General features: G+C 43.8%; 1 protein-coding gene across 1 annotated transcript in view; it reads left to right on the plus strand.

Annotated features, from left to right (window-relative positions):
- Window positions 1–2352: 2352 nt before the first annotated feature.
- LOC123760677 (polycystin family receptor for egg jelly) overlaps window positions 2353–20581 on the plus strand; it is a 467012-nt gene continuing 448783 nt past the window's right edge. Inside the window, 2 exon segments of the mRNA XM_069328534.1 lie at window positions 2353–2468; window positions 15114–15165. Coding sequence (XP_069184635.1) covers window positions 2457–2468; window positions 15114–15165 — 64 coding nt within the window. The 5' untranslated portion in view covers window positions 2353–2456.

A 20581-nucleotide genomic window follows, 5' to 3' on the forward strand; every position in this document is an offset into this window, starting at 1 on the left:
TGTGTGATGCACCAAGTAATCAGTATGAGGGTGCTGAGCATGTATGATGCATCAAGTATTCAGTGTGAAGGTGTTGAGCATGAGTGATGGTGCTGAGCATCATCACACATGCTGAGAGGGTGTTCACAGTGCACGAAGTAATCAGTGTGAATGTGCTGAGCAAGTGAGATGCCCCAAGTTATCAGTGTGAGGGTGCTGAGCATGTGTGATGCACGAAGTTATCAGTGTGTAGATGCTGAGCATGTATGATGCACGAAGTAATTAGTGTGACTGGGCTAATCATGAGTAATGCACGTATTAGTGTGAGGGTGGTGAGCATGTGAGATACACGAGGTTATCAGTATGAGTGTGCTGAGCATGTGTGATGCCCGAAGTTGTTACTGTGAGGGTGCTGAGCATGTGTGATGAAAAAAGTAATCAGTGTGAGGTGTTGAGCATTTGTGATGCACCAAGTAATCATTGTGAGGGTGCTGAGCATGTGTGATGCACCACGTAATCAGTGTGAGCGTGCTGAGCATGTGTGATGCACGAAGTTGTCATTGTGTGGGTGCTCAGAATGTGTGATGCGCGAAGTAATTAGTGTGAGGGTGCTGAGCATGTGTGATAAACGAAGTAATTATGGTGAGGTGACTAGCATTTATGATGCACTAAGTAATTAGTGTGAGGGTGATGAGCACGTGTAATATAGGAAGTAATTAGTGTGAGTGTGATGAGCATTTGTGATATACGAAGTAATTAGTGTGAGGGTGCTGAGCATGTGTGATATACGAAGTAATTAGTGTGAAGGTGTTGGGCATGTTTGATGCTCGAAGTAATTTGTGTGAGGGGTACTGAACATGTTGCTGAGCATGTGGGTGCTGAGCATGTTGGTGCTGAGCATCCCCACACACACATCACCAGAAAGCAGGTTATAACAGCTGTCTAACTCCCAGGTACCTATATGCTAGGTACCAGGGGGCATCATGGTGAAAGAAACTCTGCCCCTTTTGTTTCTGCTATCACGTGGCATCGAACCCAGACCTTAAGAGTCCAGAGCGCTGTCCAGTCACGTATTAGGCCTCCTTACCCCGGTCATGTGTGATGCACGAAATAATTAGTGTGAGGGTGCTGAGCATGGGTGATGCACGAATTAGTGTGAGGGTGCTGAGCGTGTGTGATGCATGAAGTAAGTAGTGTGAGGGCGCTGAGCAAGTGTGATGCATGAAGTAATCAGCGTGAGGATGCCGTGCATGTGTGATGCACGAAGTAATTAGTATGAGGGTACTGTGCATGTGTGATGCACGAAATAATTAGTGTGAGGGCGCTGAGCAAGTGTGATGCATGAAATAATTAGTGTGAGGGTGCTGTGCATGTGTGTTGCATGAAGTAATCAGTGTGAGGGCGCTGAGCAAGTGTGATTCAACAAGAGAGGAAGTCGGGCAGATGAGCTCTATTTTGAAGTTCAAGTTGTAATTGCCAAATTGTCAATGTGGAGAGCTGTGTGCGTTAAAAGGCTTGACGCCTCAGAGGGTCTTCAGTCCTCGTAATATCATGTTAATGACTTTCCTCATTCACCACATATTCTGCTCTATTTTCTGGTCCTGGTGAGAACTGCTCAGTACTCACTTCCCCCTTCAGAACAGGAGAGATTGCTAAAATAGAGGGAATACAGAGAACATATACGGCACACACATAGACGCGATAAAGCACCTAAATTATTAGGATCGTCTCAAAGCTCTCCAAATGCACTCACTAGAAAGGAGACGAGAGAGATACCAAATAATATACACATGGAAAATACTTGAAGGCCAGGTCCCTAATCTACACAGTAAAATAACAACGTACTGGAGTGAACGATATGGAAGAAAATGCAGAATAGAACCAGTGAAGAGCAGAGGTGCCTTAGGCACAATCACTGAACACTGTATAAATATCAGAGATCCGCGGTTGTTCAACCTCCTCCCAGCGACTATAAGAAATATTGCCGGAAAAACCGTGGACATCTTCAAGAGAAAACTAGTCTGTTTTCTTAAAGAAGTTCCGGACCAATCGGGCTGTGGTGGGTATGTGTGCCTACGGGCCGCTCCAAGTAACAGCCCGGTGGACCAAACTCTAAGTCAAGCCTGGCCTCGGGCCGGGCTTGGAGAGAAGAAGAGCTCAACCAGGTATCAACCAGCTCCCAGAACTCCCTCAAACAGGTATCAAGCAGGTATTTCTTTACCTTTTCTCTCGATCTGTTCCGTCTGTAATGGTCTGTGTGCGCAGGTGCGCCGCTGACCGAGCACCGGGTCAGGTAAGCGGTTTTATGCGCAGGTGAGCGCGCAGACGGTGAAGCCGGAGGGGGCCATGTGGCGTGGCAGCCAGTAGGTGGAACAGAAGGGAGCGGGAGGACCTGTGACCATCACCAATACTTCCTGACCACTGCTGCGCGTGACCAGACCCTGCATGCAGCCGCGTCTTTAACAGCGCCTCACACCATGGCAGTCCATGTAAGTCTGTGTGACCTTGTCATAACCCACTGACCTCCTTGAGAATCTTTACATTTGATCAGGCTTTAGGGTTCCACGCTGGAGCCTCATACTTGATAACTAATGTCTCACATCACGTCGAACTTGGATGGGTTTAGTCTACTGGCGACGGTCCTTATGTTGGCCTAAGTAACATATGCTGTTGATGTTATATGTGTTGCGTGTATGTGCCTGGGAGTACTGGCGTGGCGCCAGACTACTCCCAGGCCTTTTGTCTTGTTCGACACCTGGCAGTTCATTCAGTGTGCACCCTCCAACAACTCACCTGCAGTACTTGGTACTGCAGGTGATTTCTGTCTCTGCCGGGAATCGAACCGGGCTCTTACGACTACGACCCCCAGAGCGCTATCCACTCAACTGCGAGGCTCATGGCGCGCGCGTGTGTGTGCACGTGTGTGTATTCACCTAGGTTCACCCAGTTATGTTTGCGGGGGTTGAGCTCTGCTCTTTCGGCCCGCCTCTCAACTGTCAATTAACTGTTACTAACTACTAATTTTTCACACACACACACACACACACACACACACACACACACACACACACACACACACACACACACACACACACACACACACACACACACACACACACACACACACACACACACTCATACACACACACACACACACACACACACACACACACACACACACACACACACACACACACACACACACACACACACACACACACACACAGTTGATTGACAGTTGAGAGGCGGGACCAAAGAGCCAAAGCTCAACCCCCGCAAGCACAATTAGGTGAGTAGGTGAGTACACACACACATACACACACACACACAGTTATCGGCTCGTATCAGCTGTCTAACTCCTAGGTACCTATTTACTGCTAGGTAACAGGTGCATCAGGGTGAAAGAAACTCTGCCCATTTTGTTTTCTCGCCGGCGCCGGGAATCGAACCAAGGGCCACAGGATTACGTGTCCAACATACTGTCCACACAGCCACTGGCGCCCCAAGTGGCTTGGGGCATGTGTGTGTGTGTGTGTGTGTGTGTGTGTGTGTGTGTGTGTGTGTGTGTGTGTGTGTGTGTGTGTGTGTGTGTGTGTGTGTGTGTGTGTGTGTGTGTGTGTGTGTGTGTGTGTGTGTGTGTGTGTGTGTGTGTGTGTGTGTGTGTGTGTGTGTGTGTGTGTGTGTGTGTGTGTGTGTGTCTGTGTCTGTACTCGCCTAGTTGTGCTTTCGGGAATTTAACTTTAGCTCTGTGGTCCCGCCTCTCAATTGTCGATCAACTAGTGTACAGGTTCATGAGCCTATTGGGCTCTTTCATATCTACATTTTAAACTGTGTATGGAGTCAGCCTCCACCACATCACTGCCTAATGCATTCCACCTGTTAACTACTCTAACACTGAAAAAGTTCTTTCTAACGTCCCAGTGGCTCATTTAGGTACTCAGTTTCCACCTGTGTTCTCATGTTCGCGTACCACCCGTGTTAAACAGTTTATCTTTATCTACCCTGTCAATTCCTTTGAGAATTTTGTAGGTGGTGATCATGTCTACCCTTACTCTTCTGTCTTCCATTATCGTGAGTTACATTTCCCGCATCCTGTCCTCGTAACTCATGCCTCTTAGTTCTGGGACTAGTCTAGTGGCATACCTCTGAACTTTTTCAAGCTTTGTCTTGTGCGTGACAAGATACGGGCTTCATGCTGGGGCCTCATACTCCAGGATTGGTCTTACATGTGTGTGTATTCAGCTATCTGTATTCTACCTAGTTGTGCTTGCGGGGGTTGAGCTCTGCTCTTTCGGGCCTGCCTCTCAGCTGTCAATCAATCAACTGTTACTAAGTACAATTTTTTTTCCACACACACACTCACACACCAAGGAAGCAGCCCGTAACAGCTATCTAACTCCCAGGTACCTATATGCTAGGTAACAGGGGCATCGAGGTGAAAGAAACTCTGCCCATTTTTGTTTCTCGCCGGCGCCGGGAATCGAACCCGGGCCACCGGATTACGTGTCCAGCGTGCTATTCACGCAGGCACCGGCGCCCCCCCCCCCCCACACACACACACAATGGCGTGTGTGTGTGTGGGGGGGGGGGGGTAATCTAGTTGTGCTTACAAAATTCTGGAACTGGAGTCTTTTTTACACAGGTACCATACAAATTTTCCTTCAGTAACTTGAGGATTAATTTCTTTAGTCTTTCCTCGTAACTGATTTCACTCAAGCCTCAACATTCCAGTTAATAACATTAGAGAAACAGAAAAAAACTGCAAAAATAGAAAACTTGCAGATGGTCGAGTCCTGAGAACTATGTGGAAAGCTTTAAGGCTGAGTCATGCTTTACTGACGACTATATTCAGTCTCCAGGATGTAGCTACTGTGGAACATCTCCGGCACTCACCACCAAGTATACCACGAACTTAAATTTCTCTCCGAAAACTCAACGTTACAACTGGCATCTGCAATGGGCCCACTGAAAAGCCCAAATGATGACTTATGACGTCACAACTGGATAGCCTGATCAACAATTATAAGGGGTCAGCAGGTGGATTTAGTTTACATGGATTTTCCTAAAGCCTTTGATAATGAACCAAAGGAGACTGGCAAGGAAATTTCAGGCACATGCAATAAACGGTGCTATACTAAAATGGATAAAACAATGGTTATAACAAAGAAAGCAAAGGGTCCGGTTAAATATGAATGAATCTGGCTGGAGAAATGTGGTGAGTGGGCAACCTAAGGGCTCCACTTTGGGACCAACCCTTTTTGTTATATACATCAATGGCAGAGATGAGAATATTAGAAACCACATCATCAAATCTGCAGATGATACAAACGTTTATGGTAAAGTGAGAAGTGAAAATGATACTGAGACCTTACAAAGAGATCTACATGAACTCCACAAATGGTCAGATGACTGGCAAATGCTTTTTAATGTCGGTCAATGCAAGACCTTGCATGTGGGGCCTAACAATCCACGCCAAAAGTATTAAATTAACAGCACTACCTTACTACAGATTTATGAAGAAATTGTCCTCACAGTCAGAATCCATCATTCACTGAAAGTTGCACAACAAGTGGGGGGCTGTAATAAAAAATGCTAACCAAACAAGTGAAATAATCCTTTACCTTTAAGGAAAAGAAAGTAGTCATTCAATTGTATAAATCTCTGGTGAGTCCCCATGTGGATTACTGTATCCAGGCATGGAGACTTCATCTTCAGAAGGACATCGCTGTTCCGGATAAAGTGCATCACCGGGCAACAAAAATCATTCCAGAGCTAAGTCATCTCACGTATCAGTAACGGTTGAGGGCCACAGTGCTAACAACACTGCAAACTAGGCATGACAGGGCGGATCTCATTGAAACGTTTAAAATACTGAACGATTTGGAGGGTGTTGATCCTGACAATTTCTTCAAAAGGTCAGATGTAACACAAACAAGGAGTAACAGTTTCATGCTCAACATGCCACAATGTAGGACAGAAAACAGGAGATGCTTTTTCACCCACAGGGTTATTAACCCATGGAACTACCTACCCGCCGAAGCCGTAAAAATAAAAACTCGCTTAAATTTTAAGAGAAAAGATTAACTAGGGAAATGAGGAGACTTTTTTTTTTTTTTTTTTTTGGAGATATATACAAGAGTTGTTACATTCTTGTACAGCCACTAGTACGCGTAGCGTTTCGGGCAGGTCCCTGGAATACGATCCCCTGCCGCGAAGAATCGTTTTTCATCCAAGTACACATTTTACTGTTGCGTTAAACAGAGGCTACAGTTAAGGATTTGCGCCCAGTAAATCCTCCCCGGCCAGGATACGAACCCATGACATAGCGCTCGCGGAACGCCAGGCGAGTGTCTTACAACTACACCACGGAGACTGGTGACAAGCCTTCGACAAGCCGCCGGGTTCCTGTCTCATCATAGCTATTAATGTTAGTTGCGCTGAGGTAAATTCCATCACAGCCACGACACTAACACACCAACATTAAAGAACAGTAGGAGGTGGGGTACAGTTGAAGAACTGTACCCACCTTCTGCTGTACAACTGAACCCACCTCCCGCTGTTCTTCAACAGTACCCCTTCCCGCTGTTCTTCAACAGTACCTACCTTCTGCTGTTCTTCAACAATACCCACCTCCCGATGTTCTTCAACAGTTCCCGCTTTCCCGCTGTTCTTCAACAGTACCCACCTCCCGCTGTTCTTCAACAGTATCCACCTTCTGCTGTTCTTTAACAGTACCCACCTCCTGCTGTTCTTCAACAGTACCCACCTCCTGTTGTTCTTCAACAGTACTCACCTCCCGCTGTTCTTCAACAGTACCCACCTCCCACTGTTTTTCAAATGTACACAGCTCCCCCTATTCTTCAACAGTACCCACCTCCCGCTGTTCTTAAACAGTACCCACCTTCTGCTGTTCTTCAACAGTACCCACCTTCTGCAGTTCTTCAACAGTACCCACCTCCTGCTGTTCTTCAACAGTACCCACCTCCCGCTGAGAGGTGTGGTGAGGATAGTGAGAGGTGTGGTGAGGGTAGTAAGAGGTGTGGTGAGGGTAGTGAGAGGTGTGGTGAGGGTAGTAAGAGGTGTGGTGAGGGTAGTGAGAGGTGTGTTGAGGATAGTGAGAGGTGTGGTGAGGGTAGTGACATGTGTGGTGAGGGTAGTGAGAGGTGTGGTGAGGATAGTGAGAGGTGTGGTGAGGATAGTGAGAGGTGTGGTGAGGGTAGTGAGAGGTGTGGTGAGGATAGTAAGAGGTGTGGTGAGGGTAGTGAGAGGTGTGTTGAGGATAGTGAGAGGTGTGGTGAGGGTAGTGACATGTGTGGTGAGGATAGTGAGAGGTGTGGTGAGGATAGTAAGAGGTGTGGTGAGGGTAGTGAGAGGTGTGGTGAGGATAGTGAGAGGTGTGGTGAGGGTAGTGAGAGGTGTGTTGAGGATAGTGAGAGGTGTGGTGAGGGTAGTGACATGTGTGGTGAGGATAGTGAGAGGTGTGGTGAGGGTAGTGAGAGGTGTGGTGAGGATAGTGAGAGGTGTGGTGAGGGCAGTGACATGTGTGGTGAGGATAGTGAGAGGTGTGGTGAGGATAGTGAGAGGTGTGGTGAGGATAGTGAGAGGTGTGGTGAGGGTAGTGAGAGGTGTTGTGAGGATAGTGAGAGGTGTGGTGAGGGTAGTGAGAGGTGTGTTGAGGATAGTGAGAGGTGTGGTGAGGGTAGTGACATGTGTGGTGAGGATAGTGAGAAGTGTGGTGAGGATAGTGAAAGGTGTGGTGAGGATAGTGAGAGGTGTGGTGAGGATAGTGAGATGTGTGGTGAGGATAGTGAGAGGTGTGGTGAGGATAGTGAGATGTGTGGTGAGGGTAGTGAGAGGTGTGGTGAGGATAGTAAGAGGTGTGGTGAGGATAGTGAGAGGTGTGATGAGGGTAGTGAGAGGTGTGGTGAGGGTAGTGAGAGGTGTGGTGAGGGTAGTGAGAGGTGTGGTGAGGATAGTGAGAGGTGTGGTGAGGTCACATAGAGAGTATAGTGAAGAGGGCGTCCGTGCGGTACCGTACAGTGTTGAGGTCACTGGTGATCGATGTTGCCTGTGCTGGGCGGCGTCTCCACGGAGATATTGCAAACAATTTACTGGAACAAATGCTTTCACACTGGCTCGAAACCTATTTTAAACACCAGTGGTAGCGAGCGGGACGAGCTGTAAATCATGGGCCCCGTCTTTGAACCATTGTAATCGATGATGAGAGAAAGTACCACATCTTGGTGTCGTGACGCACGGGGCTAATACTGCCTCTGAGGCAGCCAGCTCTTCTTCACACACATTTCCTTCTTGGTCTTCAGATAATTGTGTCATTAAATAGATGAATTGTTTCGTGACACAGGTAGGCTTTGTTATTCTCAGGTCATGTTGTGGTTGTGTTGGAGTTGGTGGTTGTTGTGGTTGTGTTGGTGGTTGTTGTGGTTGTGTTGGAGTTGGTGGTTGTTGTGGTTGTGTTGGTGGTTGTTGTGGTTGTGTAGGAGTTGGTGGTTGTTGTGGTTGTAGTGGTTGTGTTGGTGTTGGTGGTTGTTGTGGTTGTGATTGTGTTGGTGGTTGTGTTGGTGTTGGTGTTGGTGGTTGTAGTGGTTGTGTTGGAGTTGGTGGTTGTTGTGGGTGTGGTTGTGTTGGAGTTGGTGGTTGTTGTGGTTGTGTTGGTGGTGGTGGTTGTTGTGGTTGTGTTGGTGGTGGTGGTTGTTGTGATTTGTGGTTGTAGTGGTGGTGGTTGTTGTGGTTGAGGAAGATGGTGTTACTAACAATTATTACTACCTTAGGTCATCACAACGGGTGATGTACAGTGATTGTAAAGGATTGACAGCTTAATGCAACTTAACTCAACCGTTGAAAAGAGGTTTTCTTAAGGCCAATATCCCAGTCAACTGTTGTTTCTCTAAGTAACCATGTCCTCTCAGATCACACAGATAGAGATATTTCTATTTCTCTATGTTATTCCACGTATAGTACATATCCAACGCAACATTATAGTGGCCCTGTAATGTATTAGGGAAAATAATAGTTTTAACCTATGCACTAATCCAGCATAATAATCCCTCACCTAACCTTTTCCATTTATTTGCTCATCACAGGTGAAGTTGAGATATAACCACCCCACATAGTTACATCTCACTTCACCATATACACTCCCTCTTAATGTATAGAACAGGTATAGTTTTTTTTGCTATTCTATATATTACCTATCCCATCCCCACTCCTATTACCTATCCCATCCCCACTCCTATTACCTATCCCATCCAAACATTGCACAATATCTCTCTCACGAAATGTGGGAAGTAAATTAAAGTATTTACGTCATTCAATTACAACACAGCTCATTTCCATTCTCACTACCATTGGAGAACTTCCACCGCTAGGCTGTGTTGTCCCTTAAGGACATAGTTCTGGCAAGGGAAGGGACGGGAACTATCAGAGGAAAACGCCAAGCCATTGGGACTATATAGCACTTGGAAGGGATCAGGATAAGGATTTTGGATGAGACCAAGGGAAGGAATGATGCCCAACCACTTCCATTGTGGGGAATTGAACGCTGACCTGCATGAACCGAGACCGTCACCCTACCGTCCAGCGCACGTTTGTCAAAAATGAACGTATTGTACCATTTTCAAGGTTCTTACAGACCTGGTTCTTTCCCTAACATAACTCTTACAAATCACAGGTAAACAGTGTTTTACACTAATCTGTGTTCCCACTGGTCACCGCTAGGATAAATGCAGTTTTTACACATATAAGCTGTCTTGCTTCCCAGACCTTATATGTCCCCAAAATTAGCATGAAACGTGTTATTCAGTAGGTCGTCTACATATTACATCATATTAAATGCATAACGTAAGACAACTGTAGGTAAAAAGGCAGGTGTAGTAGTGTGTGTAGGTGTAGTAGTGTGTGTAGGTGTAGTAGTGTGTGCAGGTGTAGTAGTGTGTGCAGGTGTATTAGTGTGTGCAGGTGTAGTAGTGTGTGTAGGTGTAGTAGTGTGTGCAGGTGTAGTAGTGTGTGCAGGTGTAGTAGTGTGTGCAGGTGTAGTAGTGTGTGTAGGTGTAGTAGTGTGTGTAGGTGTAGTAGTGTGTGCAGGTGTAGTAGTGTGTGCAGGTGTAGTAGTGTGTGCAGGTGTAGTAGTGTGTGCAGGTGTAGTAGTGTGTGCAGGTGTAGTAGTGTGTGCAGGTGTAGTAGTGTGTGCAGGTGTAGTAGTGTGTGTAGGTGTAGTAGTGTGTGCAGGCGTAGTAGTGTGTGCAGGTGTAGTAGTGTGTGCAGGCGTAGTAGTGTGTGCAGGCGTAGTAGTGTGTGCAGGTGTAGTAGTGTGTGCAGGTGTAGTATTGTGTGTAGGTGTAGTAGTGTGTGCAGGCGTAGTAGTGTGTGTAGGTGTAGTAGTGTGTGCAGGCGTAGTAGTGTGTGCAGGTGTAGTAGTGTGTGTAGGTGTAGTAGTGTGTGCAGGCGTAGTAGTGTGTGCAGGTGTAGTAGTGTGTGTAGGTGTAGTAGTGTGTGCAAGTGTAGTAGTGTGTGCAGGTGTAGTAGTGTGTGCAGGTGTAGTAGTGTGTGTAGGTGTAGTAGTGTGTGCAGGCGTAGTAGTGTGTGCAGGTGTAGTAGTGTGTGCAGGTGTAGTACTGTATGTATGTATATATGTAGACGAATTTATATAGCTTTAGGATTGTTTATATATTACCGCATGTGTATATATATATAAGTAGACTTGTGTATCCTGATATGAATTCTAGACTGTAGTGTAGACTGCAGTGTGGAAACCTCCGCTCTTTTCCATGACTGTTACATCATGACTGTTTTGAGCAGTCATGATGCTCTTTTCCATGACTGTTTTGAGCAGAGTTCCGTGCTGCGTTTCACTTACGAGATGGAAAAGGATGGGAAGCTGCCCTTTCTAGATGTAACAGTCATGGAAAAGAGCGGAGGTTTCCACACTGCAGTGTACACTAAGGAAACGAACATAGGAATGTGCCTAAATGCCAACAGCGGCTGCCCAGACAGGTACAAGAGGAGTGTTGTTAACGCATATGTCGACTGTGCTCTCAGCCACAGCTCAGATTGGAAGCAAGTCGACGAAGAACTCTGTAGGGTAAGTCAGGTCCTAGTCAACAACGGCTTCTCCAATGATTTCGTCGAAGACATCATAAGAAGGAAAGTGAAACGCCATGCAACCTCTGAAGAGACAACTAACACAACACCTATACCCCCTATTAGACTATTTTACAGGAACTTCTTTTCCACAGCTCATAAAACGGAGGAAAGGGTCCTGAAAGATATTGTTAATAGAAACGATATCCCTACAGACAAAAATCAGAGGATACAACTGACGATTTACTATAAAACCAGAAAAACGGCCAGCCTACTCATGAGAAACTCTCCAGACACAAAGCAGAACGCTTTAAAAGAGACCAACGTCGTCTATGCCTTCAAATGCCCACTTGGGGACTGTAAGCTCCAAAAAACCCAGTATATAGGCAAGACAACAACATCTCTTTCTAGGCGTTTAACGATGCATAAGCAACAGGGCTCCATTAAGGAACATATAATCTCTTCCCACAACCAAACCATCGCCAGAGAAATCCTAGTAAACAGCACAGAAATCATCGATAGATACAGCGATAGCAGACGGCTTGACGTTTGCGAGGCACTGCACATTAAGAAGTCAACACCAGCAATTAACAGCCAATTAATGCACAACTATATTCTACCCACCTCAAGACTCCGCTCCAATATAGAAGCATCAAGAAATATGGACCAATAGGCTTTCTACAATCACTTCCATTTCAATACCCATTGTTTCGTGTTCTGTCTTGTGTTGATGAAATTAATACCCTATTAAATACCACCTCACACCATCCACCTCACTCAAATGTAGATATAAACAAATCGGAGATATGTAAGTTCTATTCAGTTGTGTATGTGTAAAGTCTTTGAAAATGTAATAAGTTTTACGAAACGCGCTCAAGTGTCGCGTTAGACTAGAAATAAAAATGAATTTTGGAGAATTGATTTTTGAATTACCTCCAACAGTGAAAAGAAATGTACTGAAAGATTGAGAAAATTCGTGTTAGAATTATTAATCTTACTTTTTCGGTCATATTTAATAATATATGTATATATATATATATATATATATATATATATATATATATATATATATATATATATATATATATATATATATATATATATATATATATATATATATATATATATATGTGTGTATATATATATATATATATTTGTATATATATATATATGTGTATATATATATATATATATATATATATATATATATATATATATATATATGTGTATATATATATATATGTGTATATATATATATATATATATATATATATATATATATATATATATATATATATATATATATATATATATATATATATATATATATATATTACAAATACACAACTGAATAGAACTTACGCATCTCCGATTTTATATCTGCATTTGAGTGAGGTGGATGGGGTGAGGTGGCATTAATAGGGCATTATATATATATATATATATATATATATATATATATATATATATATATATATATATATATATATATATATATATATGTCGTACCTAGTAGCCAGAACGCACTTCTCAGCCTACTATGCAAGGCCAAATTTGCCTAATAAGCCAAGTTTTCCTGAATTAATATATTTTCTATAATTTTTTTCTTATGAAATGATAAAGCTACCCATTTCATTATGTATGAGGTCAATGTTTTTTTATTGGAGTTAAAATTAACGTAGATATATGACCGAACCTAACCAACCCTACCTAACCTAACCTAACCTATCTTTATAGGTTAGGTTAGGTTAGGTTAGGTTAGGTAGTAGAGAAAGTTAGGTTAGGTTAGGTTAGGTAGTCGAAAAACAATTAATTCATGAAAACTTGGCTTATTAGGCAAATCGGGCCTTGCATAGTAGGCTGAGAAGTGAGTTCTGGCTACTAGGTACGACATATATATATATATATATATATATATATATATATATATATTTTTATAGCAGTCTTTCCTGTAGACATATATTATTGAATATGACCGAAAAAGTAAGATTAATAATTCTAACACGAATTTTCTCAATATTTCTTATGGTTCTTTTCACTATTGATGGTAATTGAAAAATCAATTATCCAAAATTCATTTTTATTTCTAGTCTGATGCGACACTTGAACGCGTTTCGTAATAACTTATTACATTTTCAAAGACTTTAGTTTACACACACACACAACTATAACTAGCAAACAATGTTTAAACAGCTTTGATTTTATACCTGCATTTGGGTGAGGTGATAGGTTACAACAGTTTTGGATGAGGTGAAAACAAACTTTCAACACAAGACAGAACACGAAACAATGGGTGTAATATTTTGTAAGTTAAAGGGAAGAATGGAAGTAACTGCAAAGGGCCTATTGGCCCATATTTCTTGATGCTTCTATATTGGTGCGGAGTCTTGAAGTGGGTAAATATAGTTGTGCATTAATTGGCTGTTGATTGCTGGTGTCGACTTCTTAATGTGTAGTGCCTCGCAGATATCAAGCCGCCTGCTATCGCTGTATCTATCGATGATTTCCGTGTTTTTTGTTAAGACTTCTCTGGTCATGGTCTGGTTGTGGGAAGAGATTATATGTTCCTTAATGGAGCCCTGTTGCTTATGCATCGTTAATCGCCTGGAAAGAGATGTTGTTGTCTTGCCTATATACTGAATTCTTTGAGGCTTACAGTCCCCAAGTGGGCATTTGAAGGCATAGACGACATTGGTCTCTTTTAAAGCGTTCTGCTTTGTGTCTGGAGAGTTTCTCATGAATAGGTTGGCCGTTTTCTTGGTTTTATAGTAAATTGTCAATTGTATAATCGTCAATCGTCAATTGGATAAGTTTAGATATAGGAAAGACTTGGGTAAATACTGGTTCAGTTACAGGGTTGTTGATTTGTGGAACCAATTGCCGCGTAACATTGTGGTGGTGGGGTCCCTCGATTGTTTCAAGCATGGGTTGGACATGTATATGAGTGGGATTGGGTGGTTATAAATAGGAGCTGCCTCGTATGGGCCAATAGGCCTTCTGCAGTTGCCTTTGTTCTTATGTTCTTATGTTCTTATGTATATCCTGATTTTTGTCTGTAGGGATAACTGGGATAACGTTTCTATTAACAATATCTTTCAGGGACCCTTTCCTCCGTTTTATGAGCTGTGGAAAAGAAGTTCCTGTAAAATAGTCTAATAGGGGTACAGGTGTTGTGTTAGTTGTCTCTTCAGAGGTTGCATGGCGTTTCACCTTCCTTCTTATGATGTCTTCAACGAAACCATTGGAGAAGCCGTTGTTGACTAGGACCTGCCTTACCCTACAGAGTTCTTCATCGACTTGCTTCCATCCTGACCTGTGGCTGAGAGCACGGTCGACATAAGCGTTAACGACTCTCTCCTCTTGTACCTGTCAGGGCGGTCACTGTTGGCATTGAGGCACATTCCTATGTTTGTTTCCTTAGTGTAGACTGCAGTGTGGAAACCTCCGCTCCTTTCCATGACTGTTACATCTTGAAAGGGCAGCTTCCCATCCTTCTCATCTCGTAAGTGAAACGCAACACAGAATTCCGCTCAAATGCCTCCTTCAGCTCCTGCAGATGTCTGACATCAGGTACCTGTGTCAAAATGTCGTCAACATACCTGCAGTATATGGCTGGTTTCAAGTTCATGTCGACTAAGACCTTTCGTTCAATGGTACCCATGTAGAAGTTCGCAAACACCATTAACAGTGAAAAGAATCATAAGAAATATTGAGAAAATTAGTGTTAGAATTATTAATCTTACTTTTTCGGTCATATTCAATAATACACACACATATATATATATATATATATATATATATATATATATATATATATATATATATATATATATATATATATATATATATATATATATATATATATATATATATATATATATATATATATATATTATATATATATATATATGGAACTTATGTGTAAACAAGTTGTGAATTATTTTAATAAATATGACATTCTATTACATAGCAATATTTTAAAAGCAATATATTTTTGTGTGGTATGAGTTCATGACTGATTGTGATGGTTCCCTCAGGTGGTTGTGGCGGTGCTGGCGGCGGCAGCCATACTGATGCCTGTCCGAGCAGGTGAGTCTCTTGGCACCTGTTGGCCTCCTCATTTGTCACCTGTTGACATCACGTAAATTATCACCTGTTGACATCACGTGTATTATAACAACCAACCTTTCAACTGATACAGTTAAAATGTTCGAAACACTACGCTTGCAAGTGGCTGTACAAGAATGTAAGAACTCTTGTATATATAAATAAATATATATAGATAAAGTTACAAATTATAATTTTACCAAACAATTACCATCAAAGTATTATCTGTGTCGAAAAATGAGATGCATTTGAGCTTTGCTTAAGATGCGGCAAATGTCACCTTGTCATTGTTTTCGTTGCGTCATGCACATCTCTCACGCTATCAAGGCTCATGCAGAACTTTTACTTAGTACGAGTACACGTGTAGCATAGTACCTGGTGCGTTATGCATGGCGGCTACCGTACTGGGAGTGCGTATACGCGCCCTGCAACTTGCTTGAAATGTTGCACTCTGACTAATGGCACTTCAGCTCACACAGATCAGTGTTATAGATCTATTTCACCAGAGTAACCCAGAACGACATTGTATATTAAATATGTGCTGTGGGTCACTCAGTGGTGCCTACATGCCCAGCCTCTCCCTGTGGGTCACTCAGTGGTGCCTACATGCCCAGCCTCTCCCTGTGAGTCACTCAGTGGTGCCTACATGCCCTGCCTCTCCCTGTGGGTCACTCAGTGGTGCCCATATGCCCAGCCTCTCTCTGTGGGTCCCTCAGTGGTGCCCATATGCCCAGCCTCTCCCTGTGGGTCACTCAGTGGTGCCCACACGCCCAGCCTCTCCCTGTGGGTCACTCATTGGTACCTACATGCCCAACCTCTCCCTGTGAGTCACTCAATGGTGCCTACATGCCCAGCCTCTCCCTGTGGGTCACGCAGTGGTGCTCATATGCCAAGCCTCTCTCTGTAGGTCACTCAGCTGTGCTCACATGCCCAACCTCTCCTTGTGGGTCACTCAGTGGTGTCCACATGCACATCCTCTTCCCGTGGGTCACCAAAGGTGCCCACATGCACAGCCTCTCCCTATAGGTCACCCAAGGTGCCCCACATGCACAGGCTCTCTCTGTGGGTCACCAGTGGTGCCCACATGCCTAGCCTCTCTCTCGCTACATCAACTGTCGACGCCAGACCAACAATGTCCATGGTATTAGCATTATTAGTTTATATCCTTAATTCATGTCAGCTCTTTCCATTGCTGACATGAATGGAACTGAGAGGCATTAGTCAATGAATCTGTACAACACCCACACATCTCTGGCTCCACTACACCACCCGCACATCTCTGGCTCCACTACATCACCCACACATCTCTGGCTCCACTACAACACCCACACATCTCTGATTCCACTACAACACCCACACATCTCTGGCTCCCTACAACACCCACACAACTGGCTCCACTACAGTACCGACACATCTCTGGCTCCACTACATCACCCACACATCTTTGGCTCCACTACAACACCCTCACATCTCTGGTTCAACTACAACGCTTTCACAGTACTGACTTCACTACAACACCCACACATCTCTGGCTCCACTAGAACACCCACACATCTCTGGCTCCACTACATCACCCATACATCTCTGGCTCCACTACATCACCCATACATCTCTGGCTCCACTACATCACCCATACATCTCTGGCTCCACTACATCACCCATACATCTCTGGCTCCACTACATCACCCATACATCTCTGGCTCCACTAGAACACCCCACACATCTCTGGCTCCACTACAACACCCACACATCTCTGGCTCCCCAAACCTCTCACTGGATCATCCTCCCCAACACGACACAATACCATCCTCACCAAACCTGTCACAATACCATCCTCACCAAATCTGTCACAATACCATCCTCACCAAACCTGTCACAATACCATCCTCACCAAATCTGTCACAATACCATCCTCACCAAACCTGTCACAATACCATCCTCACCAAATCTGTCACAATACCATCCTCACCAAACCTGTCACAATACCATCCTCACCAAATCTGTCACAATACCATCCTCACCAAACCTGTCACAATACCATCTTCACCAAATCTGTCACAGGGCCGTCCCTCACAAAATCTTTCACCTGTTGCTCTCATTTTGCCTGTAGGAAATAAATCTTCTTGTGCCCTAAATGAAGGGAGTGAAAGGTAGTCGTTAAGTCCGACCACAGTAAACAGGCAGAATGCTCAAGTATTCATGGACACTCACCTCAATGATCCCAACATGATATTAGGACCAATCTTTCATTCCTCTAAATTCCTCGCTCAGTCAGCATGAATAAAACCAGCGTCTCCCTTCCCTCTCCCCCACGACCATCAGTGAGGTGTACATGATAAGTCGTGTACACTGTGATGTGAGGTGTACATCGTGTGTTGTGTACACTTAAAGTGCGTGTACGATGTGTGACACGAAACGTTCAGTGTCCTGGCTACCGCACCACAACACCACTCCCACACACCTAACCACCATACCACAACACCACTCTCATACACCTGGCTACCACACCACAACACCACCCACACAACTGGCTACCATACCACCACAACACCACCTACCACTCCACCACACCACCACCTCACAACACCAACACTCCCACAGTGGCAACAAAGGAGGTGGCAGAGCTACACATTGGTCAATAACTCCACCACCACCTTACCACTGGCGCGCCTCACAGCTCCCATTACTGACTGGGAAGTGCCTAAGCGGCTCTCGTGTTATTTATGTGGCATTCCTCATGAAGCACGATCACCTTATACGATCCAAGCTTTGCTATTTGATTTTAAATTAATTTGTCTTATTGCCAAATACCAGTTAATACCAAATAACCCAGGTCCAATATATCTGTATAAAATCCTGTACACTCTGGTATTATCTAAATTACCTGAGTGATGATACTTTAATTAATGTAGATTTTTAATCATTTAAAATTGATATTTTATTTTTATCTTTTATGGCAAAATTACATGAATTCCAGCAGGATATGATTTGGGATTTAGAAACTCTTATGTTATAGTTCAATCTATCCTGTCTTGCTTTTACCTTTCTCTATCATGGTTAAAATAATAATATAATTAAACCTAACCTTTACATCTTCTTATTATTTGACCGAAAAAAGTTAATAACTAAGTCGTCAGACACATTAGGTGTGATTAACTTAACACATCCCAAGTCACACAAAAAGCCCTTTCCGTGGTCTGAAAGTTAACCTAACCTAATTTTTCCTTTGGTCTAAAAGTTATCCTAACTTTTCCATGGCCTGGAACCTAACCTAACTTTCCCTTGGTCTGAAACCTAACCTTTCCTTGATCTGAAAGGTAACTTAACTTTATCATGGTCTGAAACCAAACCTACACTAACTTTCCAATGGTCTGAAACTTAACCTAACATAACCCAAGCCTAACCTTTCTAAGGTTTCAAAGCTAAGGTAATTTAAAGCTATTTTACCGAGATAAAATCAATCATGTTACAATGAACACAAAATTATCCAGGATGATTAGGCTCCTTGTAACTAATAGAAGAAAACTCATCTCATTCCTACGAGATCTGCATTAAACCTCTCCGGCTCAACCTTACCTGGTTTAGGGTAAACCTTACCCGGTTTAGGGTAAACCTTCCTTGTTCAGGGTAAACCTTCCCTGAACTATTGAATGACGGTAATGTCTGTTTTGACGTAGTGTTTGAGAACTTAGTGTGATGTATGAGTTATCATGTGTCGTAGTTGTGGGAGTTTACATGTGGTTGGGAGTTACTGAGTTGTGGGAGTTTACATGTGGTTGGGAGTTACTGAGTTGTGGGAGTTTACATGTGGTGGGGAGTTACTTGAGGTAGGAGGTTAACTTGTCAGAAGTGAACATAATAGTGATGTGGATATATGCTGGACCGACGCCGTAAGTGGAATTAATGGCGTTGTTCCTCTAATCCATTACTGCAACAGACTTTCAGCAAGGCAAACGCCAAATGTTGTTAGGTTGTCCTCTATGTCAACGTCAAAGCTTTGTCTGAATATTACGCCTCCCTCCATTACTAATCATTCTCATTGGTTGCCTGGTCCTTTGTGCACAAGGTGTCCAGGCACTGTTCCTGGTCTTCCTTCCCGCTTAGGGTTGCTAGTGGTAATGCGAGCCTGGGGAACTTCAAAAGATTAAGCTTATGGCTGACCACTTCCAAGAGGTTTTCCATTCACATCCCCAGTGGCTCAATCGACTGGGGGCACACACCAGGGCATGGGTGTTGCTCAGGACCTTGATCGCCTATGTATGCTTGGAGAGCTCGAGGATACCCAGTTACTCTCTCGAATAGACAGGGCACCGGGGTTGGACTATATGCAGTTCCTTTGGAGGGCACCAAGAGTCCTGCAGTCCTACCTACTTCTTTAACACCTGCTGGTCCTCTAGTATCTTCCTTAACCCATGGAAATGCGCCATTCTGTCTCCCATTTCCAAAGCCTGGGCGGGATTCGTCGATCCCGAGAACTTACAGACCCATTACTCTGCTGTCATATCCTGGAAAATTTTATTGGAGCGCTTGATCTACCTACGGCTATAAATGTGATGGAAACCTATTGCCTGCTACTCGAGCCTTCTGTGGGTTCCAGCCGGGAAGTTACACGACTGACTGCCTCCTCTCCTTGGAACACTGTGTAATAGACATGAACCACCAGCGGTATTGGTCAATAACTCCACCACCACCTTGGTGGTGTTTAACACTGTCGCGCCCCCCATTACTGACTGTGAAGTGCCAAAGCGTCTCTCGAGTTATTTATGTGGCATTCTTCATGAAGCATGATCACCTTACATGGTCAAAGCTTTGCTATATGATTTTAAATTAATCTGCATTAATTAAACCACATGCGGCCAATATATCTGTACAAAATCCTTTTTGTTCCTCTGGTTTCATGTGTGTCAAGGATTGATTGAATTAAATACATCTGGGTTGTATTCTGCTGCTATCCACCACCATACTGCATTCTTTGACTTCCGGATGCTTTTGACTCGCTTGCCGTCCACCTCAGGAGCTGCTTTCTTTGCACCTTTGTCCTTTGGCCAGACATGGAAGCTCGCCCATGCTCGCTTTAAACTGGCAGAGAAACTGTTCGTGGACTTGCTTATCTTATGCCTTGCTTGATAAGTACCTTGATCCTAGGCAGTAGTGATCTATGTAGACTCTGCTACAGCCCTTCACTTTGGATTTTCTCGACGTCTGCAATTACACTGTCACATGGTGCCTTACACATGAAGCAGTGATTCTTTGGATCCCAGGGGTGGTAAATGTCTCTACATTGGGTTACATTCCATGTTGGGATTGTGGTGGCGGATGCGGCAGTGGTGATGGTGCACGGTCACCAAGTTATCACACCTGTGCCTTTGCACTTGATAAGAGGTTCACATGCAGCTCC

Source organism: Procambarus clarkii, chromosome 21 (genome assembly GCF_040958095.1).
Source record: "Procambarus clarkii isolate CNS0578487 chromosome 21, FALCON_Pclarkii_2.0, whole genome shotgun sequence".
NCBI lineage: Eukaryota > Metazoa > Arthropoda > Malacostraca > Decapoda > Cambaridae > Procambarus > Procambarus clarkii.